This window comes from Salmo trutta, chromosome 22, assembly GCF_901001165.1.
Source record: "Salmo trutta chromosome 22, fSalTru1.1, whole genome shotgun sequence".
Classification (NCBI taxonomy): domain Eukaryota; kingdom Metazoa; phylum Chordata; class Actinopteri; order Salmoniformes; family Salmonidae; genus Salmo; species Salmo trutta.
In genome coordinates, this window is record NC_042978.1 from 36,436,819 (window position 1) to 36,462,886 (window position 26,068).

The window sequence follows — 26,068 nt, forward strand, 5'->3', positions numbered from 1 at the left end:
TGTTGGAGATAAGGCCGACCAGGGTGGTGTCATCTACGAACTTGAGTTGCTTGACCGACGGGTCGTCGGAGGTGCAGTCGTTGGATTAGAGTGAGTATAGAAGAAGGGACAGAGAGTCCAAGAGAGGTTTTCCCAGCTTCACGTATTGTGTCCTGTTAGACAAGAAGTTGTTGATTCACTGACAAATGGAGTCAGATAACTTCACACAAGTCTTTGGGTTGTCGAGGTGCTGAAGGATGTAGTGGAGAGCCATGTTGACAGCGTCGTCCACAGACCTGTTGGCTCTGTAGGCGAACTGCAGGGTGTCAAGGAGGCTGTCAGTGAAGGTTTTGAGGTGGGATAGGATAAGGCTAAGGTTGGTGGTCTAACTGCCACCTGTAGTTATGGAACGTTTGCTCAGCAGTATAATTCATTGGTGATTCATTGATGACCAGGATGAATTTCTGTGATCTTTCCTTAACCCATAGGAAGTCCCACCCAGTTGACTACTTCAAAATTGTGAGTCCTCAATGGTACTGCCCATGCTAAAACAAGCTTTGTGGCAAATTAGGCCTCTATCCAACTCTATGGCTGAGACGTGTTTCCTGGGCGCGTGTTGATGATGTCATGACCCTGTGACACATGCAGGAGTCGTGGGCGTCGGACCTGAGCCGCGTCAGAGAGTTCCTAATGGGCTACCTGAGGGGTCGAGCACAGACCGAACCTATGCTACAGCTAGATGAGGTAAGACCCACGCATTCTCACACACACACACACACACACACACACACACACACACACACACACACACAACTCTCTCTCTCTCTCCCTGGTCTGCTCATCCTCTAATGTTTTGTTCTCTGTTCAGTTCCTGACGTTCCTGTACTCCAAGGAGAACTCATTGTGTGACCCTCGACCTGCTGTTGTTGTCTCTGACGATATGAAGAGACCCCTGTCTCAGTACTGGATCTCCTCATCACACAACACGTAGGGTCACACCTCTATACCTCTACCTCTCTCTACCTCTCTCTACCTCTCTCTACCTCTCTCTCGCTCTCTCTACCTCTCTCTACCTCTCTCTACCTCTCTCTACCTCTCTCTACCTCTCTCTCGCTCTCTCTACCTCTCTCTACCTCTCTCTACCTCTCTCTACCTCTCTCTACCTCTCTCTACCTCTCTCTACCTCGCTCTCGCTACCTCTCTCTACCTCTCTCTACCTCTCTCTACCTCTCTCTACCTCTCTCTACCTCTCTCTCGCTCTCGCTACCTCTCTCTACCTCTCTCTACCTCTCTCTACCTCTCTCTACCTCTCTCTCGCTCTCTGTCTCTCTCAAATGACCAAATTCCATCATTCATACGGCTCATTCAATCCTCCATGTAACACGCTCTCTCTTTTCACTTCCTTTCCTTCTCTCCTATCTTCCTCTTCTCTCCCTCCCTCCCTCCCTCATTCTCTCCCTCTCCCTTTCTCCCCCTTCTCTCTCAGGTATCTGACAGGTGATCAGTTCTCCAGTGAGTCATCTCTGGAGGCCTACGCTCGTTGCCTGAGGATGGGCTGTCGCTGCATAGAACGTAAGACACTTCATCTTCTTTAACTCCCTCTATCTCTCTTTCTCAATTCAATTCTTCTTTATCTCCCTCTATCTCTCTTTCTCAATTCAATTCTTCTTTAACTCCCTCTATCTCTCTTTCTCAATTCAATTCTTCTTTAACTCCCTCTATCTCTCTTTCTCAATTCAATTCTTCTTTAACTCCCTCTATCTCTCTTTCTCAATTCAATTCTTCTTTAACTCCGTCTATCTCTCTTTCTCAATTCAATTCTTCTTTAACTCCCTCTATCTCTCTTTCTCAATTCAATTCTTCTTTAACTCCCTCTATCTCTCTTTCTCAATTCAATTCTTCTTTAACTCCCTCTATCTCTCTTTCTCAATTCAATTCTTCTTTAACTCCCTCTATCTCTCTTTCTCAATTCAATTCTTCTTAAACTCCCTCTATCTCTCTTTCTCAATTCAATTATATTCTAAATGCTTTATTGGCATGATGAAAACAAGTTCTATTGCCAAAGCAACACCACACAAGAATAAAGCATGCAGAAACATTAAAGGCAATTATTGATCAAATCTAACCTTGACCTTTGACCTTGCACTGTGTGTAAACATTGTTTCAGTTGATTGCTGGGATGGGCCCGATGACCTGCCAATCATCTACCATGGCCACACTCTCACCTCCAAGATCAAATTCCTGGACGTGCTGCACACCATCAAAGAGCATGCCTTTGTCACGTCAGAGTGAGTAGGCACTCACTCACTCACTCACTCACTCACTCACTCACTCACTCACTCACTCACTCACTCACTCACTCACTCACTCACTCACTGTCTCTCTTTAACGTGTGTGTGTCATACAAGTGTGTTTGTATCTGTGTGTCTCTGTATCTGTAGGTACCCAGTCATTCTGTCCATAGAGGACCACTGTAGTGTGGTCCAACAAAGGAACATGGCTACTCATTTTAAGAAGGTGTTTGGAGATCTGCTGCTGACCAAACCAGTGGACCTGAATGCAGATGAGCTGCCCTCGCCCTACCAGCTACGCAGGAAGATACTCATCAAGGTGACTGAACAACCAAACGGTCAAACACATTGACCGTAACATGACCATGCCAAGTCTGTGGGCTGTGTCTGACATGGCTGTCTGAAATGGCTATAGGGCCTCTTGTCATAAGACTACTATAGGGAATAGTATGCCATTTCAGACACAATACTGACCCAAAGTCAACCACTAGTCAACCTTAACTAAACTGTGTGTGTGTTTCAGCATAAGAAACTGGTGGAGGGCACTCTGTACGAAGAGGTGATGTCAGCCAGCTACTCTGAGGGTGACATCAGTAACTCCCTCAGGAATGGCATTCTCTACCTGGAAGACCCAATAGACCACGTGAGTGTGTGTGAACATATGTGTATGCGACGTGTGTGTATACAGTAGGTATGTGTGTGTGTGATCATTTGTATGTTGGTTACTCGTGTGTCTATGTGTGTGTTTCAGACATGGACTCCCCACTACTTTGTTCTGAGCAGTAATAAGATCTACTACTCAGAGGAGACTTCTCACTACCAGACTGCCGATGAAGAGGAGGAGGAGGAGGAAGAGGAGGGGGGGAGGGGGAAAGAGGTGAGAGGGATGTTTACAAATGTGAGTGGAACAAACAATTCTTGCTCACAACTTATTTAACTGTCCTGTTTGGTCATATTTGGTAATAACATACTTTCTGTGACCTACTTGAAAGAATTCAACACACTCAATGACCTTCAATGTGAGGAAAGAAACCTAAATGTAATTGTTAGGTAATTACTATTTTACCACGTAATGTCTAACTACAGTACTTACTAGGTAAATAGCAGGATGTAGAATTAAGTGGAACGGAATGTTTTGTAATTTGCATTTCTAATCTCTCTCTCTCTCCCCTCCCCTCTCTCTCCCCCTTCCCCCTCCCTCCCTCTCTCCTCCCACCCCCTCCCTCTGTCCCCCCTCCCTCTCCCCCCCATCTAGGAGTGTAACAACAATGAGCAGCACTGTGCAGAGCGCTGGTTCCATGGGAAGCTGGGAGGGGGGCGGGATGGGAGACAGGTTGCCGAGAAACTGCTGCAGGAGTACTGTGAGGGCGGGGGCAAGGATGGGACCTTCCTGGTCCGAGAGAGTGAGACCTTCGTAGGAGACTACACTCTCTCCTTCTGGTCAGTCACCTATGTCTCTATGCTGGTCCTCTCTATGCTGGTCTTCTCTATGTCTCTATGCTAGTCCTCTCTATGTCTCTATGCTGGCCCAATCTATGTCTCTATGCTGGTCCTCTCTATGCTGGTCTTCTCTATGTCTCTATGCTGGTCCTCTCTATGCTGGTCTTCTCTATGTCTCTATGCTAGTCCTTTCTATGTCTCTATGCTGGCCCTCTCTATGCTGGTCTTCTCTATGTCTCTATGCTAGTCCTCTCTATGTCTCTATGCTGGCCCAATCTATGTCTCTATGTTGGTCCTCTCTATGTCTCTATGCTGGTCCTCTCTGTGCTGGTCCTCTCTATGCTCAAAACTTGAGACATCTGTGGCATTGTTTTGTGTGACAAAACAGTCTATTTTAGAGTGGCCTTTTATTGTCCCCAGCACAAGGTGCACCTGTGTAATGATCATGCTGTTTAATCAGCTTCTTGATATGCCACACCTGTCAGGTGGATTGATTAATTTGGCAAAGGAGAAATTCTCACTAACATGGATGTAAACAAATGTGTGCACACAATTTGAGAGAAATAAGCTGTTTATGTGTATGGAACATTTCTGGGATATTTTATTTCAGCTCATGAATCATGGGACCAACACTTTACATGTTGTGTTTATATTTCTGTTCAGTATAGTACACTCAATACAGTAGGGAGTAGGGTGCCATTTGGAACCTTGTAGGTCCCCAGGATATGATGTCATGTGTGGGCCCTTCCATCTTGATTGACACCTGTGGCCCCTCCCCTCCAGGCGATCTGGGCGTGTGCAGCACTGTAGGATCCACTCCCGCCAGGAGTCTGGCTCCACCCGCTACTACCTGACTGACAACTTGGTGTTTGACAGCCTGTATAGACTCATCTGCCACTACAGAGACACGCCCCTACGCTGCAACGAGTTTGAGATGAGGCTGGGCAGCCCTGTACCACAGCCCAACGCACACGAGAGCAGAGAGTGAGAGGGGAGGGGGGTTGGGGGTGGGTGGGTGGGTGTGTGTGTGTGGGAGAGAGCGAGAGAGAAAGTTAATGTGTTAGTAACACACATGTTGTGTTCCCCATGTTCACACACACACCAGTGGAGGCTGCTGAGGGGAGGACAGCTTATAGTAATGGCTGGAACGGAGTGAATGGAATGACATCAAACTTATAGAAACCATGTGTTTGATGTTGTTGATACCTTTCCACCTATTCTGCTCCAGTCATTACCATGAGCCCGTCCTCCCCAATTAAGGTGCCACCAACCTCCTGTGACACACACACGTTCACATACACACACACGTCCTCATACATGCACGCTTTCATATACACATACGTCCTCATACACACAGACACGTGAGTACTCTGTGTTATGTTGTGTTTAGGTGGTTCCACTCCAGTCTGTCTCGTGTCCAGGCTGAACACATGTTGATGAGGGTACCCAGAGATGGGGCCTACCTGCTCCGCAAACGCAGTGACATCAACTCCTACGCTATCTCCTTCAGGTAACACACACACACACACACACACACACAAACACACATATAGAAAACAAGACTTTTCAATTATATTCAAATTAAATTAAATTTGCTTCGTAGACAACAATGAAATGCTTACTGGTCCTTTTCCAACAATGCTAAAACAGACACAGTGAATAACGAATTAATGAGATTAAAAATAACATGGCTAAATACAGGAAGTAGAAAATAACATGGCTATATACAGGCAGTACCAGTACTGAGTTGATGTGCAGGGGTACGAGGTATTTGAGGTAGATACAGTACCCGTCAAAAGTTTAGACACACCTACTAATTCAAGGGTTTTTCTTTATTTTTTACTATTTTCTACATTGTAGAATAATAGTGAAGACAAACTATGAAATAACACATATGGAATCATCTAGTAACCAAAAAGTGTTAAACAAATCAAAATATATTTTGTATTGTAGATTCTTCAAAGTAGCCACCTTTTGCCTTGATGACAGCTTTGCACACTCTTGGCATTCTCTCAAGCAACTTCATGAGGTAGTCACCTGGAATGCATTTCAATTAACAGCTGTTAAAATTCTGTAAAAAAAATGGATTTGTTAATTTCCTTCTTAATGCATTTGAGCCAATCAGTTGTGTTGTGACAAGGTAGGGGTGGTATACAGAAGACAGCCCTATTTGGTGAAAGACCAAGTCCATATTATGGCAAGAACAGCTCAAATAAGCCTTTCAAATAAGCCTTTCAGGTTATGTTGATATAGGACTCGTTTTACTGTGGATATAGATACTTTTGTACCTGTTTCCTCCAGCATCTTCACAAGGTCCTTTGCTGTAGTTCTGGGATTGATTTGCTCTTTTCACACCAAAGTACGTTCATCTCTAGAAGACAGAACGCGTCTCCTTCCTGAACGGTATGACGGCTGCGGAGTCCCATCGAGTTTATACTTGCGTACAAGACTGGTTCATCCCAAGGATGAACCAGACTTGTGGAGGTCTACAATTTTTTTCTGAGGTCTTGGCTGATTTCTTTTGATTTTCCCATGATGTCAAGCAGAGGCACTGAGTTTGAAGGTAGGCCTTGAAATACATCCACAGGTACACCTCCAATTGACTGAAATTATGTCAATTAGCCTATCAGAAGCTTCTAAAGCCATGACATCATTTTCTGGAATTTTCCAAGCTGTTTAAAGGCACGACTTAGTGTATGTAAACTTCTGACCCATTGGAATTGTGATACAGGGAATTATAAGTGAAATAATCTGTCGGTAAACTATTGTTGGAAAAATTACTTGTGTCATGCACAAAGTAGAAGTCCTAACCGACTTGCCAAAACTATAGTTTGTTAACAAGAAATTTGTGGAGTGGTTGAAAAACGAGTTCAAATGTCTCCAACCTAAGTATGTAAACTTCCCACTTCAACTGTAACTGTATTCTTTAGCAGTCTCATGGCTTGGAGGTAGAAGCTGTTCAGTGTCCTGTTGGATCCAGACTTGGTACACTGGTACAGCATGCCGTGCGGTAGCAGAGAGAAAAGTCTGTGGCTTGGGTGGCTGGAGTCTTTTACAATTGTTTGGGCCTTCCTCTGACACTGCCTGGTATAGAGGTCCTGGATTGCAGCGAGCTCGGTCCCAGTGATGTACTGGGCCAGACGCACTTCCATTTGTGGCGCTTTGTGGTTGTATGCCAAGCAGTTGCCATACCAAGCGGTGACGCAGCCAGTCAAGATGCTCTCAATGGTGTAGCTGTAGAACTTTTTGAGGATCTGAGGGCCCATGCCAAACCTTTTATTTTACACTACAGTATACATCTTTGACCTTCCACCCCCATCTCTCTCTCCCTCTCCCTCTCCCTGTCCACTCTCCCCTCTCTCTCTCTCCCCCTCCCTTTTCCCCTTCTCTCTCTGTCAACTCCCCTCTCCCCTCCGTTTCCTCACTCTCTCTCTATTGCCTCCCCTCTCTCCCCCTCCTTCTCCCCTCCCCCTTTCTCTCCCTCTCCCTGTCCACTCTCTCCTCTCTCCCTCCTCCCTTTCCCCCTTCTCTCTCCATAGGGCGGAGGGTAAGATCAAACACTGTCGTATCCATCAGGAGGGCCGTATGTTCATGTTGGGTAGCTCAGCAGAGTTTGAGAGTCTGGTTGACTTGGTCAGCTACTATGAGAAACACCCCCTGTACCGCAAAATGAGGCTGCGCTACCCCATCAACGAAGACACACTGGACCGCATGGGCACCACGGTAACACACACACACAGCTTGAATGCGTGTATTTTCAGATCTGATCTATTATATTATTATGTATCCCTACTGTACCTCTCTCTCTATTCAGGAGCTAGACTATGGAGCGTTGTATGAAGTCAGGACCCCACATTTCTACGTCGAGGCCAACAAGATGCCCACGGCTCGGGTAAGTGAAATATTATATTCTGTGTGTGTGTGTGTGAGTAAACTGACATTCGTAGGTTTGGGCATGCCTGTGTTTGGTGTGTGCCAATGCCATATTTTATCATTTGGGCAGTAGCGGAAAGGTTGTGGTCATTGATATTGAAGTTGTGGGCATTAATGTTTGACTTGTGGTCTTCAGCAGTTGGTTATGTTGTAGTACGGTAAAGGTCTTCACGGGTCCAAACAGGGTCCCAACATGCTTAAATATTTTATTTTAATATAAAGAACAAACCCAAGGACAACTAAACCCGTTCTGTATAGACCTTGTCGGATCCAGATCCAGTCCGATCCGATCCAAGTGATGCAAGCAGCAGAGAAGTCATTTTTTAAGCTACTTTATTAACCAGAACTGATAAAGCGCGAGAGGAGGGAGAGAGGTGCCGCTCTAGCATGTGGGAGAGGGGCCGTACTGTGAGCGAGTGACACGGGGAGCAGGGAGGAAGAGACAAGAGATGAGAGACAGCAACCAACCAACAAGCCGACTCACACTATAGTAGACTAATGGCTGCCATAGCTAGGTTATTTATCATCAAATATTATGACGTAGTACCTGTCTTGACTGCATCAAACCGGGAGAAGCTAGTTAAGCTAGCTAACATTAGCTAGCTAGGCTAATTGAGGCTGCAGTGCATGCGCTTTCTCATCCTAACAATCAATCAATCAAATGTATTTATAAAACCCTTCTTACATCAGCTGATGTCACAAAGTGCTGTACAGAAACCCAGCCTAAAACCCAAAACAGCAAGCAATGCAGGTGTAGAAGCACGGTGTCAAGGAAAAACTCCCTAGAAATGCCAGAACCTAGGAAGAAACTTAAAGAGGAACCAGGCTATGAGGGCTGGCCAGTCCTCTTCTGGCTGTGCCGGGTGGAGATTATAACAGAACATGGCCAATATGTTCACATGTTCCTCGATGACCAGCAGGGTCAAATAATAATAATCACAGTGGTTGTACAGGGTGCAACAAGTCAGCACCTCAGCAGTAAATATCAGTTGGCTTTTCATAGCCGATCATTCAGAGTATCTCTACCGCTCTTGCTGTCTCTAGAGAGTTGAAAACAGCAGGTCTGGGACAAGGTAGCACATCCGGTGAACAGGTCAGGGTTCCATAGCCGCAGGCAGAACAGTTGAAACTGGAGCAGCAGCACGACCAGGTGGACTGGGGACAGCAAGGAGTCATCAGGCCAGGTAGTCCTGAGGCATGTTCCTAGGGCCAGGTCCTCAGAGAGAAAGAAAGAAAGAGAAAAATAGAGAGAGAGAATTAGAGAGCATACTTACATTCACTCAGGACACCAGATAAGACAAGAGAAATAATCCAGATAACAGACTGACCCTAGCTCCCCGACACATAAACTATTGCAGCATAAATACTGGAGGCTGAGACAGGAGGGGTCGGGAGACACTGTGGCCCCGTCCGACGATACCCCCGGACAGGGCCAAACAGGCAGGATATAACCCCACCCACTTTGCCAAGCACAGCCCCTATACAACTAGTGGGATACCTTCAACCACCAAATTACTATCCTGAGACAAGGCTGAGTATAGCCCACAAAGATCTCCCCCACGGCATGAACCCAAGGGGGTGTGTTTGTGTGTGTGTTTATTAAACACAATAATTACAATTTAGCAATTAAACACTGGAGTGATAGATGTGCAGAAGATGAATGTGCAAGTAGAGCTACTGGGGTGCAAAGGAGCAAAAAATAACAATATGACAAATGTTTTTTGTTTTTAGTGGTGCGACTGCATCTAGGGTATTACGCAAGGTTAAATTGAGTTCCTCAGTTTGGTGGTTAACTGATTTTTGTACTCTGACATCCTTGGGTAGGTGGAGGGAGTCTGGAAGGGCATCTAGGAATCTTTGGGTTGTCTGAGAATTTATAGCACGACTTTTGATGGTCCTTGGTTGGGGTCGAGCAGATTATTTGTAGCGATTGCAAACGAAATTAAATGGTGGTCCGACAATCCAGGATTATGAGGAAAAACATTAAGATCCACAACATTTATTCGACCCGACAAAACTAGGTCCAGAGTATGACTGCAGCAGTGAGTAGGTCCGGAGACATGTTGGACAAAACCCACTGAGTCGATGATGGCTCCGAAAGCCTTTTGGAGTGGGTCTGTGGGCTTTTCCATGTGAATATTAAAGTCACCAAAAATATTATCTGCCATGACTACAAGGTCCAATAGGAATTCAGGGAACTCAGTGAGGAACGCTGTATATGGCCCAGGAGGCCTATAAACAGTAGCTATATAAAGTGATTGAGTAGGCTGCATAGATTTCATGACTAGAAGCTCAAAAGACGAAAACGCAGTCGTTTTTTTTTGTAAATTGAAATTTGCTATTATAAATGTTAGCAACACCTCCGCATTTGCGGGATGCGTGGGGGATATGGTCACTAGTGTAACCAGGAGGCAAGGCCTCATTTAACACAGTAAATTCATCAGGCTTAAGCCATGTTTCAGTCAGGCCAACCACATCAAGATTATGATCAGTGATTAGTTCATTGCCTATAACTGCCATTAAGTAGCCCTATTTTGAGATGTGAGATATCACAATCTCTTTTAATAATGACAGGAATGGAGGAGGTCTTTATTCCAGTGAGATTGCTAAGGCGAACACCGCCATGTTTAGTTTTGCCCAACCTAGATCGAGGCACAGACACGGTCTCAATAGGGATAGCTGAGCTGACTACACTGACTGTGCTAGTGGCAGACTCCACTAAACTGGCAGGCTGGCTAACAGCCTGCTGTCTGGCCTGCACCCTATTTCATTGTGGAGCTAGGGGAGTTAGAGCCCTGTCTATGTTCGTAGATAATATGAGAGCACCCCTCCAGCTAGGATGGAGTCCGTCACTCCTCAACAGGCCAGGCTTGGTCCTGTTTGTGGGGGAGTCCCAGAAAGAGGTCCAGTTATCTACAAATTCTATCTTTTGGTAGGGGCAGAAAATAGTTTTCAACCAGCGATTGAGTTGTGAGACTCTGCTGTGGAGCTCATCACTCCCCCTAACTGGGAGGGGGCCAGAGACAATTACTCGATGCCGACACATCTTTCTAGCTGATTTACACGCTGAAGCTATGTTGCGCTTGGTGACCTCTCACTGTTTCATCCTAACATCGTTGATGCCGACGTGGATAACAATAGCCCTATACTCGCCAGTTTTAGCCTCAGCCAGCACCATCTTCAGATTAGCCTTGACATCGGTAGTCCTGCCCCTTGGTAAACAGTGTATGACTGCTGGATGATTCGTTTTAAGTCTAATACTGCGGGTAATGTAGTCGCCAATGACTAGGGTTTTCAATTTGTCAGAGCTAATGGTGGGAGGCTTCAGCGTCTCAGACCCCGTAACGGGTGGAGTAGAGACCAGAGAAGGCTCGGCCCCTGACTTCGACCGTTGCTTAATGGGGAGAACCGGTTGAAAGTTTCTGTCGGCTGAATGAGCGACACCGGTTGAGCATTCCTACAGCATTTCCTTCCAGAAGCCATGAGAGAATTGTCCGGCTGCGGGGATTATGCGAAGGCATTTATACTACTATCTGAACTTATTTGTGGCACAGACACTGTTTTATCATTTCCAACACTTAAATGTCCCTTGCTAACGATTGCGTCTGAAGCTGGGCTTGCAACACAGCTATCCTTGCCATAAGGCGATCGTTCTCCTATATATTAGCTTCAGCTGGTGGAGGTCCTGACAAACCATGTCCGGGGTGAAAAAGTTGAATGAAAAAAGTTGAGCGAGGGGAAAAGATTAAAATATAAAACTGTAATTAAAAAGTAAATACCGTAAAGTTGGCAGATAGCAAAGTAAGGTTAGCAGCACAGCAGCACGTAAACAAGTCTACAAGTTGTGACCAATAACTCCATTCAGAATAAGTTGCAGCCTATCCTTCACCTTTATTTTTTAATTCAATCTTCCATTGATTAGACATCTACATTTTGCCACACAGAGGCTCTACCACTGTAGCCTACTACTGCTTTGATTGGCCATCAACAACAACAAGCTACACACGCCACTCTCGTGAAAAGCAAAAGCAGCAGCATAACTTATAAAATGTCTCTCTCTCTACTGAAGCAGTCATATTCAGATCTGTATGGGCGCTTCCTGACAAGTCAGTTGAAATGACACATGCCCGAGACCCGTGACAATCATATCAGATCCGACCCAGAACCGTGACATTATTTAGAATTCTGGATCAGGACCACTCGGGTCCCGGATCATGTCTCGCGTATTCGTGTACAGGTGGATTCATGAAGACCTCTAGTGTACGGTCAAGGCCCTGTATGATTTACTGTTTGTGTTGTGGTCTTGTGTTGCAGTGTACGGTCAAGGCCCTGTATGACTACAGAGCCCAGAGGGACGATGAGCTGTGTTTCCCCAAACAGGCCCTCATCCTCAGCGTGGACAAGCAGGAAGGAGGCTGGTGAGTGGAACAGGGTTTTCATATCTCCATGGCACTTAATGATTACTCAATGTCATTGATTGGCTAAAGAGTGTACATTGGTCACCCCAATGGAGTTGATAATATAGCATTTCTCTGAGTTGTCTTTAAATTGTGGATTTCCCTCCACCGGCCCCTAGGTGGCGAGGTGATTACGGAGGGAAGAAGCAGCTGTGGTTTCCTGCCAACTACGTAGAAGAAGTCCCCAACTCACCCGCCTGCGAGACAGGAGACGAGGCAGTACGTTATAGTAAAGGCAAACATAGGCCATACATACACTTGTTCATGCATTCATGATACACAAACACACCTTCTACAGCAGATAGAGGGGAATGAAGCTCACTTCATGTCCTGACTTCCTGCTTCCTGTGTCTTTGACTTTCTGTTTCTTGGTCCAGTCTACAGAGAACAGTCCACTAGGAACATTTCTCAAGGGCTTCATCGATGTGCCCACCTGCCACGTAGGTGAGTCTGTGTGTAACTGGTGTGTAACTGATGTGCCAACCTGCTATGTAGGTCAGTCTGTGTAACTGATGTGCCAACCTGCCACGTAGGTCAGTCTGTGTGTAACTGATGTGCCAACCTGCCACGTAGGTCAGTCTGTGTATAACTGATGTGCCAACCTGCTACGTAGGTCAGTCTGTGTAACTGATGTGCCAACCTGCCACGTAGGTCAGTCTGTGTAACTGATGTGCCAACCTGCTATGTAGGTCAGTCTGTGTAACTGATGTGCCAACCTGCTATGTAGGTCAGTCTTTGTAACTGATGTGCCAACCTGCTACGTAGGTCAGTCTGTGTAACTGATGTGCCAACCTGCCACGTAGGTCAGTCTGTGTAACTGATGTGCCAACCTGCCACGTAGGTCAGTCTGTGTAACTGATGTGCCAACCTGCCACGTAGGTCAGTCTGTGTGTAACTGATGTGCCAACCTGCCACGTAGATCAGTCTGTGTATAACTGATGTGCCAACCTGCTACGTAGGTCAGTCTGTGTAACTGATGTGCCAACCTGCCACGTAGGTCAGTCTGTGTAACTGATGTGCCAATCTGCCACGTAGGTCAGTCTGTGTGTAACTGATGTGCCAACCTGCCTCGTAGGTCAGTCTGTGTATAACTGATGTGCCAACCTGCTACGTAGGTCAGTCTGTGTATAACGGATGTGCCAACCTGCCACGTAGGTCAGTCTGTGTATAACGGATGTGCCAACCTGCTACGTAGGTCAGTCTGTGTATAACTGATGTGCCAACCTGCTACGTAGGTCAGTCTGTGTATAACTGATGTGCCAACCTACTACGTAGGTCAGTCTGTGTAACTGATGTGCCAACCTGCTACGTAGGTCAGTCTGTGTAACTGATGTGCCAACCTGCCACGTAGGTCAGTCTGTGTGTAACTGATGTGCCAACCTGCCACGTAGGTCAGTCTGTGTAACTGATGTGCCAACCTGCCACATAGGTCAGTCTGTGTAACTGATGTGCCAACCTGCCACGTAGGTCAGTCTGTGTATAACTGATGTGCCAACCTGCCACGTAGGTCAGTCTGTGTAACTGATGTGCCAACCTGCCACGTAGGTCAGTCTGTGTAACTGATGTGCCAACCTGCCACGTAGGTGCGGCCCAGTGAGTGGTAGTGGTCTGTATGTTTAACCCCCTATTGGGTAGTTTTACAGAGATAAGCATTGGTGGGAAAAGTACTCAATTGTCATACTTGAGTAAAAGTAAAGATACCTTAATAGAAAATGACTGAAGTAAAAGTGAAAGTCACCAAGTAAAAGTCTAAAAGTATTTGCTTTTAAATATACTTAAGTATCAAAAGTAAAAGTATAATCAATTTAAAATGGCCTCCCTGTGGCTCAGTTGGTAGAGCATGGTGTTTGCAACGCCAGGGTTGTGGGTTCAATTCCCACGGTGGGCCAGTAAGGGAAAAAAAATGTATGAAATGAATTGAAATGTATGCATTCACTTCTGTAAGTTGCTCTGGATAAGAGCGTCTGCTAAATGACTAAAATTAAAAAAAAAAAAAAAAAAGTAAATTACTTATATTAAGAAAACCAGACGACACAATTTTCAAGTTTTTTTTATTGACAGATAGCCAGGGGCACACTCCAACACTCAGACATAATTTGCAAACGAAGCATTTGTGTTTAGTGAGTCCGCCAGATCAGAGGCAGTAGGGATGACCAGGGATGTTCTCTTGATTTTCCTGTCAAAATGTAACGAAAAATTTGGGTGTCAGAGAAAATGTATGCAGTACAAAGTACATTATTTTCTTTAGGAATGTAGTGAAGTTAAAGTAAAAGTTTAGACACACCTACTCATTCAAGGGTTTTTCTTTATTTTGTACTATTTTCTACATTGTAGAATAATAGTGAAGACATCAAAACTATGAAATAACACATATGGAGTCATGTAGTAACCAAAAAGTGTTAAACAAATCAAAATATATTTTATATTGTAGATTCTTCAAAGTAGCCACCTTTTGCCTTGATGACAGCTTTGCACACTCTTGGCATTCTCTCAAGCAACTTCATGAGGAATGCTTTTCCAACAGTCTTGAAGGAGTTCCCACATATGCTGAGCACTTATAGGCTGCTTTTCCTTCACTCTGCGGTCCAACTCATCCCAAACCATCTCAATTGGGTTGAGGTCGGGTGATTGTGGAGGCCAGGTCATCTGATGCAGCACTCCATCACTCTCCTTATTTGTCAAATAGCCTTTACACAGCCTGAAAGTGTGTTTTGGGTCATTGTCCTGTTGAAAAACAAATGATAGTCCCACTGAGCATAAACCAGATGGGATGGCATATCGCTGCAGAATGCTGTGGTAGCCATGCTGGTTAAGTGTGCCTTGAATTCTAAATAAATCACAGACAGTGTCACCAGCAAAGCACCACCACAACATCACACCTCCTCCAGGCTTCACGGTGGGAACCACACTCGCGGAGATCATCCGTTCACCTACTCTGCGTCTCACAAAGACACGGCGGTTGGTGCCAAAAATCTCAAATTTGGACTCATCAGACCAGAGGACAGATTTCCACTGGTCTAATGTCCATTGCTTATGTTTCTTGGCCCAAGCAAGTCTCTTCTTCTTATTGGTGTACTTTAGTAGTGGTTTCTTTGCAGCAGTTTGACCATGAAGGCCTGATTCACACAGTCTCCTCTGAACAGTTTATGTTGAGATGTGTTTGTTACTTGAAAATTGTGAAGCATTTATTTGGGCTGCAATCTGAGGTGCTGTTAACTCTAATGAACTTATCCTCTGCAGCAGAGGTAACTCTGGGTCTTCCTTTCCTGTGGCGGTCCTCATGAGAGCCAGTTTCATCGTAGCACTTGATGGTTTTTGCGACTGCACTTGAAGAAACTTTCAAAGTTCTTGACATTTTCCAAATTGACTGACCTTCATGTCTTAAAGTAATGATGGACTGTCATTTCTCTTTGCTTATTTGAGCTGTTCTTGCCATAATATGAACTTGATATTTTATCTTCTGTATACCACCCCTACCTTGTCACAACACAACTGATTGGCTCAAATGCATTAAGAGGGAAAGAAATTCCACAAATTAACTTTTAACAGCTGTTAATTGAAATGTATTCCAGGTGACTACCTCATAAAGCTGGTTGAGAGAATGCCAAGAGTGGGCAAAGCTGTCATCAAGGCAAAGGGTGGCTACTTTGAAGAATCTCAAATATAAAATTCATTTTGATTTGTTTGACACTTTTGGTTACTACATGATTTTGTGTGTTATTTCATATTTTTGATGTCTTCACTATTATTCTACAATGTTGTATATATATATATATATATATATATATATATAAAACCCTTGAATGAGTAGGTGTGTCCAAACTTTTGACTGGTACTGTAAATAGTAAAGTAAAGTACAGATACCCCAAAAACTATTTAAGTAGTACTTTAAAGTATTGTTACTTAAGTACTTTACACCACTGGAAATAAGAGTGTGTGTATGTGTAACTCTCTCTCACTATCTCTTCCTCTCTCCATATCTCTCTGTAGTGGTTCAGAAGGATGGGAAGAGTTCCAGGCCATATGTGTTCACTGTCCACTCCCAGCAGATGTCAATTCACCCTGGCCAGGCGCTGGACATTGCTTCAGACACCCTGGAGGACCTGACCGGTTGGGTGGGGAAGATCAGAGAGGCCACACAGAACGCAGACGCACGGGTTAATACTGTATTGCACACACATGTACAAATGAACGCACACCCATACACGTACGCAGGAGAACACACACACACACATACACACATACATACATACATACATACACACATACATACATACATACATACATACATACATACATATATATATATATATATATATATATAGTTGAAGTCTGAAGTTTACATACACTTAGGTTGGAGTCATTAAAACTCGTTTTTCAACCACTCCACAAATTTCTTGTTAATAACAAACTATAGTTTTCGAAAGTTCGTTAGGACATCTACTTTGTGCATGACACAAGTCATTTTTCCAACCATTGTTTACAGACAGATTATTTCACTTATAACTCACTGTAACACAATTCCAGGGGGTCAGAAGTTTACATACACTAAGTTGACTATGCCTTTAAACAGCTTGGAAAATTCCAGAAAATGATGTCATGGCTTTAGAAGCTTCTGATAGGCTAATTGACATAATTTGAGTCAATTGGAGGTATACCTGTGAATGTATTTCAAGGCCTACCTGCAAACTCAGTGCCTCTTTGCTTGACATCATGGGAAAATCAAAAAAAATCAGCCAAGACCTCAGAAAGAAAATGTAGACCTCCATTAGTCTGGTTCATCCTTGGGAGCAATTTCCAAATGCCTGAAGGTACCACGTTCATCTGTACAAACAATAGTACGCAAGTATAAACACCATGGGAACACGCAGCCGTCATACCGCTCAGGAAGGAGACGCGTTCTGTCTCCTAGAGATGAACATACTTTGGTGCGAAAAGTGCAAATCAATCCCAGAACAACAGCAAAGGACCTTGTGAAGATGCTGGAGGAAAAAGGTACAAAAGTATCTATATCCACAGTAAAACTAGTTCTATATCGACGTAACCTGAAAGGCTGCTCAGCAAGGAAGAAGCCACTGCTCCAAAACCGCAATAAAACAGCTAGACTACGGTTTGCAACTGCACATGGGGACAAAGATCATATTTTTGGGGAGAAATGTTCTCTGGTATCATGAAACAAAAATAGAACTGTTTGACCATAATGACCATCGTTATGTTTGGAGGAAAAATGGGCATGCTTGCAAGCCGAAGAACACCATCCCAACCGTGAAGCTTGGGGGTGGCAGTATCATGTTGTGGGGGTGCTTTGCTGCAGGAGGGACAGGTGCACTTCACAAAATAGATGGCATCATGAGGTAGGAAAATGAAATGTGGATATATTGAAGCAACATCTCAAGAGATCAGTCAGGAAGTTAAAGCTTGGTTGCAAATGGGTCTTCCAAATGGACAATGACCCCAAGCATACTTCCAAAGTTGTGGCAAAATGGCTTAAGGACAACAAAGTCAAGGTATTGGAGTGGCCATCACATTGCCCTGACCAAAATCCTATAGAAAATGTGTGGGCAGAACTGAAAAAGTGTGTGCGAGCAAGGAGGCCTACAAACCTTACTCAGTTACACCAGCTGTCAGGGGGAATGGGCCAAAATTCACCAATTTAAGCTTGTGGAAGGCTACCCGAACCATTTGACCCAAGTTAAACAATTTAAAGACAATGCTACCAAATACTAATTGAGTGTATGTAAACTTCTGACCCACTGGGAATGTGATGAAAGAAATAAAATCTGAAATAAATCCTTCTCTCTACTATTATTCTGACATTTCACATTCTTAAAATATAGTGGTTATACTAACTGACCTAAGACAGGGGATTTTTATTTGGATTAAATGTCAGGAATTGTGAAAAACTGAGTTTAAATGTATTTGGCTAAGGTGTATGTAAACTTCCGACTTCAACTGTATATATATATATCCGTGTTTCCTTTGTAAAAATGTGTAGCTGGGGGGGGGGGGAGTTGGTAGGCTGAAGCCTGGGGTTGCCTATCTGCATTGACCCTATTGGGCTAATCATTAGCTAGATCCCAAATGTGATATTTTAACAAGTTAGCATCCTATTGATGAATTTTATGGCCCAAACCACTTAATGTCAAAATTATTTTAGGTAGGGAGGTAGGGTGACGTATTACCCCAAGTTACCAGTGTTACATTTATCCCCACTAGCCCCCTATGCACTCATGGTAAATTGCAGAGAGGTAATCTGCTTAAAACCTGTTGAGGCCAGGGGACAGGATCTTATCCCGGTATTGGGATTCATTGTCATGTGACCATGGCGGGGAATTCAAAACTGCAAGAGTAATCATTTCAAATAATCAAATAATCAACTATTTTCCTCCATTTGAAAGATATATCTCCTAAATCTAACCACGCTGTCCGATTTTCAGAGGCTTTACGGAGAATGCATAAAGTTAGGTTATGTTAGGAGAGTACATTGACAATAGCTGCGTGTAATGTTTAGCCAATTCAAAGAAGGGCATCAACAGACAGAAAACTAGCTAGAATTATGCACTTACCTTTGACAATCTGCATCAGATGACACTCATAGGACATTATGTTATACAATACATGCATTTTTAGTTCCATCAAGTTCATATTTATATCCAAAAACAGCATTTACAGTCGCGGTGAAATTCAGATTTTTTTTTCGGCTCGAATGCTCCCAGTGAATCCAGCATTACAAATCACGGAATTACTATTCGAAAACATTGGTAAATTATAATATTGTCATTCAAAGAATAATATATTATCATCTCGTAATTGCTACCGAATGGCCAGATCTCAAAATAACTTTACTGGGAAATCACATTTTGCTATAAACTGGGTACTATGCTAACAACATAAGCTAAGCTATGCTAAGCTATACAGTTAGCATTAGCATCATCTAATATCGATAATAACATTCTAAATATCCCCTTACCTTTGATTATCTCCATCAGAAGGCGCTGCCAGCGATCCCAGGTCCAGAACAAATGTGGTTTCTTTTGACAAAGTTCATAATTTATGTCCAAATAGTTAGCGTTCAGTAGGCTCCCACAAAATGAGGTGGGCAGTGTAAAGTCACGCCGAAAAGCTAAAGAAAACCTAGTAAATAATCTATTTACATTTGTTTAAACATGTCAAACGTTGTTTAGCATTAATCTTTTGGTCTATTTTTAACGTGAAACATCAGTAAACATCAGTAATATTTTCACACAACCTATCAAGTGTCTAGAATAAACGATTATGACAAAGACACTCTTCTCAGATTTATGCGCAGGCGCAAAAAATGAAGTGATGACGTGTCAACTTGTAAGCATTCTAATTCGGTCTGTATTCATGACAGATGCTTCCAACAACTTTCTAAAGATCGTTGACATCTAGTGGAAGCAGTAGGAGTTGCGAACTGAATCCTTTCTCACTGTGGTATCTATAAAACAATGACACTAAATAGTACAGCCACAAAATTCTCATTTTTTTTTAAATCTATTTTTCTCAGGTTTTTGCCTGCAATATGAGTTTTGTTATACTTACAGACACCATTCAAACTGTTTTAGAAAATTCAGAGTGTTTTCTATCCGAATGTGTTAATAATATGCATATCCTAGCTTCTGAGTTGGTGTAGGAGGCAGTTAAAAATGGGCACATATTTTTTTCAAAATTCTCAATACTGCCCCCGTGGCCCGTAGAGGTTAACCATGAAGCTGCTAAAAATGATGCAATCTTTTTAACAAAGGCCATTAAAACTGTGTGGCGGCAATGATTTTTCTCTGGTGCCTCCCCACAGTTAAATGAGCGCAGCGGAAACACTTATATACTGTACACAAACAGGCATGGGCACACAAACATACACACCACATGGACACACACACTTACACTCACACAAACAGATTAGTAATGCATCACACACACACACACACACACACACACACACACACACACACACACACACACACACACACACACACATATATATATACAGGTTCGCACCAAACCACACACATCATCCGTACCTTATCCTGAGTATCAGTAGCTACTCTATATCTCATTAATTGCAGCTCAAAGAACTGTAGTACTCTACTGTAGTTTATATGAAATGTACGGTCAGATATCAGTGCAGGTACACTAAAAATAAGAAAGAAGCTCTGATGTGTTGGTGTTGATGCTGGCGGTGGGGTCTGGTCTCCATGGTAACAGATGCAGGAAGAGAAGCAGATGGAGAGGAGGAAGAAAATCGCGCTGGAGCTCTCTGAGCTGGTGGTCTACTGTAGACCTGTCCCCTTCAACGAAGAGAGTAAGAACTGACACACTCCTCTACCTATCCTCTTTCTACCTCTCTACCTATACCTCTCTAAATGGACTGCGTGTGCGTGTGTGCGTGTGTGCGTGTGTGCGCGTGTGTGTGTGTGACCCTGTTTTGTCTCCCAGAGATTGGGACAGAGCGGGCATGTTTCCGGGATATGTCATCATTCCCAGAGACCAAGGCAGAGAAAATTGCCACGCGGGCAAGAGGGAAGCGCTTCCTGCAGTATAACCGCCGCCAGCTCTCCCGGGTAATATAATAATTTAATAATATATAGTATAATATACAGGTAACTGCCAAAATAATGGAAACACATGAGTAAATGAGGGATACAAAGTACTGTATATTGAAAGCAGGTGCTTTCACCCAGGTGTGGTTCCTGAGTTAATTAAGCAATTAACATCCCATCATGCTTAGGGTCATGTATAAAATGCTGGGCAGGCCATGATTTTGGCTACCATGTCTATGCCCCAATAGGATGACAATACCCCCATCCACAGGGCATGAGTCATCACTGAATGGTTTGATGAGCATGAAAACAATGTAAACCATTTGCCATGGCCGTCTCAGTCACCAGATCTCAACCCAATTGAACACTTATGGGAGATTCTGGAGCAGAGCCTGAGACAGCGTTTTCTACCACCATCAACAAAACACTAATTTAACACAATTTAATTTCTCATGAAAGAATGGGTTCACATCCCTCCAATAGACCTCCAGACACTTGTAGAATCTATGCCAAGGTGCATTGAAGCTATTCTGGCTCGTGGTGACCCAACACCCTATTCAGACATTTTATGTTGGTGTTTCCTTTATTTTGTCAGTTACCTGTATATAAAGCCATTTAGCAGACGGTTTTATCCAAAGTGACATAAAGTCATGTGTGCATACATTTTCGTATGGCTAGCCTCAGCGGGAATCGAACCCACAACCAACATATGAAGTAATGTATGTTCTGCTCCAGGTCTACCCAAGAGGACAGAGACTAGACTCCTCTAACTACGACCCTTTACCCATGTGGCTGTGTGGATCCCAGCTGGTTGCTCTCAACTTCCAGACACCTGGTGAGGGAGATTGTGTGTCTGACTCTCACTCTTTTCCAAGCCCATGCAGGAGCTGTGTTTGTGGTGTGCTTAAGTATTTATTATTTGTATGTGATTGTGTATTATATGTACATTATTGTGTGTGTGTGTGTGTGTGTGTGTGTGTGTGTGTGTGTGTGTGTGTGTGTGTGTGTGTGTGTGTGTGTGTGTGTGTGTGTGTGTGTGTGTATAGACAAGCCCATGCAGTTGAACCAGGCTCTATTCATGCTGGGTGGGGGGAGTGGCTTTGTGCTCCAGCCTGACATCATGAGGGATGACACCTTTGACCCCTTTGACAAGGACACCCTCCGCCTGGAGCCAATCACCATCCAGCTACAGGTAGGTTGGCGCCAATCACCATCCGACTACAGGTCAGACAACCAATCAGGAGACATTCCATTCTTCCCTGTCATTGAATTTACCTGCTTTCTTTATTTACGCTCTTGTGTGCACTACTAGAACAAACAAACAAACACACACAAACAAACTCACAGACACACAAACTCTCTCTCACTCCCTTTCTGTCTGTCTGCCTGTGTCAGGTACTGGGGGCTCGTCACCTACCTAAGAATGGCCGCAGTATAGTGTGTCCCTTTGTGGAGGTTGAGGTGTGTGGGGCCGACTACGACTGCAGCAAGAGCAAGACTGACGTCGTGGGTATGAGACAGCCCACACCAATCACACAGCACCCTGCTGTGACTGCATGAAACCTGACTGTGGCCGTATATAGTGCACTACTTTCCACCAAGGCCCTGGGTTAGAACGTCATTTGGGACATAGCCTCTGTTTCTGGTTGTAATGGGCTGACCAGGTGGCATCGGGTTTCTTCCAAATGTTTAAATTAAATTGTACAGTAGGGCTCCTGCTTACTGAACGTCAAAAGAAAACATTTATCTTCCTCTCACCCTCTATTTCAATTTGCTCCCTCCCCCCACCCCTTCCCTCCCTCCAGCTGACAATGGGTTGAACCCAGTGTGGGTTCAGAGGCAGTTTGTGTTTGACGTCCATAACCCGTCCTTCTCCTTCCTGCGTTTTTTGGTCTATGAGGAGGACATGTTCTCTGACCCCAACTTCCTGGCTCAGGCCATCTACCCTGTCCGCTCACTAAGAACAGGTTGGTGTGTGTGTGTTTTCGGAAGTGTGTGTAGATATATCATAGTAGATAATATTATATCATAATACTATAGTATATTAACTGTCTGTGTGTCTGTGTGTGTGTGTGGTGACTTGTCAGGCTACAGGAGTGTTCCACTAAAGAACAGTTACAGTGAAGAGTTGGAGCTGGCTTCTCTGCTGGTTCACATTGAGATTGTCAACGCCAAGGTAATCCCCTAACAAACTCAAATGTATTTTGTTTATTTTTTGTTTTTAAATGTAACCTTTATTTAACTAGGCAAGTCAGTAAAGAACAAATTCTTATTTACAATGACGGCCTAATATGACCAAACCCGGACGACGCTGGGCCAATTGTGCACCGCCCTATGGGTCTCCCAATCACAGCCGGTTGTGATACAGCCTGGATTCGAACCAGGGTTTTGTAGTCACGCCTCTAGCACTGAGATGCAGTGCCTTAGACCGCTGCGGCACTCTGGAGTCCAATCCATATATTATTATATTATCATACTGTCTATGTCCCAAATGGAACCCTACTTCCTATGTAGTGCACTACTTTTGACCAGGTCCCATGGAGCTATGGTCAAAAGTAGTGTATTATAAAGGGCAGGGGTATTCAACTCTTACCCTACGAGGTCCGGAGCCTGCTGGTTTTCCCAGGTCTAAATCAGTCCCTGATTGGAGGGGAACAATGCAAAAAGGAGAGTAACTGGCTTCGAGGTCCAGAGTTGAGTTTGATGGGCATAGGGTATAGGGAGCCATTTGGGACAACATCAGTACCTTAGTGTTCTAACGGTTCTAACAGCATCACCCCACCACTCTGTGTTCTGATTGGATGATTAACAGGAGGAAGATGATCAGAACCTGTACTCGTCCATCCAAAGGCTGAGAGACCGCACCAGTGAGCTGTCCAATCAGGTTTCACTTCTGGAGAGGGCGGGGTCAGGAGGTGACCACAGCTACCAGCAGAGTCTGGAGGAGCTGAGAGCAGCACAAGATCAGCTCAGTGAACTAGTGGAGACACGCAACCACAGGTAATAACACACACACACACACACACACTCACACAGACCCTCTCTCTGTAACTGCTCCGTCTCTGCCTCCCCTCTCCAGGCTGATTGAGAAGAAGAGGAGGGAGAAGCTGAGGCAGCAGGTGGGGGTCAAGCGCAACTAAAATGCCCATCTGACCACCAGCCAACCAGTCCCCCTCTACTGCTGCACACTGATGATCTTACACCCATAGAAAGACTATTCAATCTACCAATAACTGGATTACCCCTGCTATAAGCACGCATAGACTACAGAGAGATGCACAGTGTGTTGGATAAAAAGAGACAAAATAAACACTCATCTCATGGAACAAAAACCTTCAGAAATGGAACCTAGAATGAGAAAAGGGTTATAAAAGAATTCAGTGTTCTGAACAGCGAGGTCAGATAAACTGAACTGACCTGAGAGTAGCGCTGTTCTAATCTATAAGGAGAATACACAGGATATGTGTCCCAAATGGCACCCGATTCCCTATACAGTGCACTACCTTTGACCAGGGCCCATAGGGGTGTGGTGCACTACTGTAGAGTAGGGTGCCATTTAGGATACAACCATAGCCTCTAAGAGAGTCAGGTAATGTGTCAGAGAGTTAGCCATTAGTATAGGTGTAATCCTGACTCAAAATCTCTCCATGCTAGAACTGGTCTCACAACTGAAAACTGGAATAATATTATTTTATTGACCAGAGGAGCTATGAGAGCGAGAATCTACTATCTTGGCCATGGCACAAAAATGGCTAAAGAGAGAAAAAACGACTCATGGACTGGCTTTTAAAGGGCTTTTAAATGGGAGCAGGACCAAGTCTATTCCTCAAAGACTAAAGTCTACTTCTCCTATCCTGGGGCGCAGACTGACTAACAGCAGGAACTGGAGTATAATGCCCTCTAGTGGTAGGGATGTGGTATTGTTTCCAAAAATAGACCCCTCTTCCTTTACAAACAGGACTTTTATTACTGTGTTCATTAGAGACTTACTAACACTGCATGTCATATTGTCATGTATTACTTAAAGGGCTTTTCAGTATACTATAATATACTAAAATATACTATAATATAATACACTACCTTTAAAGGAGCAAGAGGAGAAGCAGAGCAGTAGAGAGAGAGAGAGAGAGGGAGGGGGGAGGAAGTATATAATATAATTCATCTCTCACCACAGGACTCTGTCTTGGACCTATAGGTTTTCTTCAGGTTTGTGTTTACCTGGCTATGCTGATCGAATCAGAGAAACATGGTGTGGGTCTCAAATGTCGCCCTGTTCTCTATATAGTGCACACCTTTTGACCAGAGCCCCTAATCAAAAGTAGTGCACTGGGGAATAGGGTGCCATTTGGGATGCAACAAGGGCTATCTATAACTTTTACCTTACTGCAACTTGTCACATTTATAGATCCTACCCACCAAGTTGTTGTTAAAGGAAAAATCCACTCAAAAACTACACTGAGCAAAAATATAAAAGCAACATGCAACAATTTCAAAGATTTTACTGAGTGACAGTTCATTTAAGGAAATCAGTCAATTGAAATAAATAAATGAGGCCCTAATCTATGGATTTCACATGACTGGGCAGGGGTGCAGCCATGGGTGAGCCTGGGAGAGCATAGGTCCACCTACTGGGGAGCCAGTCCCAGCCACTCAAAATGAGTTTTTCCCCACAAAAGGGCTTTATTACAGACAGAAATACTCATCAGCAGAAAATAAGCTTTTTTGTGCGTGTAGAACATTTCTGGAATATTTTATTTCAGCTTATGAAACATGGGACCAACACTTTACATGTTGTGTTGACATTTTTGTTAAGTGTATTTATTGGTCTTTTTTCATTAGTCCACTGTTAATACAGTCCCAAAATGTTTTGCATGTCATCAGTCAAGTTTTCAACATATTGGAATTTGAAAAAGCACAGTGTCAGTTGCCACATCATATGATGCTTCTTGAAAAAGAACCCATAAGAAAGTATTTCACTGTTAGTCTACACCTGTTGTTGACGAAGCATTTGAAAAATAAAATGTGATTTGATACAGTCTCAAAATGTTTTGCATGTCACCAGTCAAGTTTTCAAGATATAGGATTTTCAACAATGCAGTTAAAAATAAATAATAACAAATATGTATTTATTTTAGAAATAGTGGCTATATACAGGGAGTACCAGTACCGAGTTGATGTGAAGGGGTACGAGGTAATTGAGGTAGATACATATTCAGTAGGTAGGGATAAAGTGACTTGGCAACAGGATAGATCATAGACAGTAGCAGGCTGCCAGCAGCGTGTGTGTGTGTGTGTACGGTAATGTGTGTGTTGGGGTGTCAGTGTAAGTATGTGTGAGTCAATGGAGGCTGCTGAAGGGAGGACAGCTCATAATAATGGCTGGAACTGCACAAATGGAGTGGCATCA

General features: G+C 43.9%; 1 protein-coding gene across 1 annotated transcript in view; it reads left to right on the top strand.

Moving 5' to 3' along the window:
• The window catches only part of LOC115158661 (1-phosphatidylinositol 4,5-bisphosphate phosphodiesterase gamma-1), a 78,204-nt gene extending 52,504 nt beyond the window's left edge, over positions 1 to 25,700 (top strand). The window contains exons 10-34 of the mRNA XM_029707853.1: positions 628 to 723; positions 848 to 966; positions 1,466 to 1,551; positions 2,147 to 2,267; positions 2,421 to 2,589; positions 2,794 to 2,913; positions 3,022 to 3,147; positions 3,526 to 3,710; positions 4,494 to 4,694; positions 5,101 to 5,220; positions 7,250 to 7,433; positions 7,525 to 7,602; positions 11,958 to 12,061; positions 12,220 to 12,319; positions 12,478 to 12,544; positions 16,091 to 16,257; positions 20,327 to 20,423; positions 20,558 to 20,682; positions 21,397 to 21,496; positions 21,708 to 21,853; positions 22,057 to 22,171; positions 22,467 to 22,628; positions 22,749 to 22,837; positions 23,474 to 23,661; positions 23,741 to 25,700. Coding sequence (XP_029563713.1) covers positions 628 to 723; positions 848 to 966; positions 1,466 to 1,551; positions 2,147 to 2,267; positions 2,421 to 2,589; positions 2,794 to 2,913; positions 3,022 to 3,147; positions 3,526 to 3,710; positions 4,494 to 4,694; positions 5,101 to 5,220; positions 7,250 to 7,433; positions 7,525 to 7,602; positions 11,958 to 12,061; positions 12,220 to 12,319; positions 12,478 to 12,544; positions 16,091 to 16,257; positions 20,327 to 20,423; positions 20,558 to 20,682; positions 21,397 to 21,496; positions 21,708 to 21,853; positions 22,057 to 22,171; positions 22,467 to 22,628; positions 22,749 to 22,837; positions 23,474 to 23,661; positions 23,741 to 23,801 — 3,126 coding nt within the window. The 3' untranslated portion in view covers positions 23,802 to 25,700. The remainder of the gene's footprint in view (positions 1 to 627; positions 724 to 847; positions 967 to 1,465; positions 1,552 to 2,146; positions 2,268 to 2,420; positions 2,590 to 2,793; positions 2,914 to 3,021; positions 3,148 to 3,525; positions 3,711 to 4,493; positions 4,695 to 5,100; positions 5,221 to 7,249; positions 7,434 to 7,524; positions 7,603 to 11,957; positions 12,062 to 12,219; positions 12,320 to 12,477; positions 12,545 to 16,090; positions 16,258 to 20,326; positions 20,424 to 20,557; positions 20,683 to 21,396; positions 21,497 to 21,707; positions 21,854 to 22,056; positions 22,172 to 22,466; positions 22,629 to 22,748; positions 22,838 to 23,473; positions 23,662 to 23,740) is intronic.
• Positions 25,701 to 26,068: the final 368 nt, after the last annotated feature.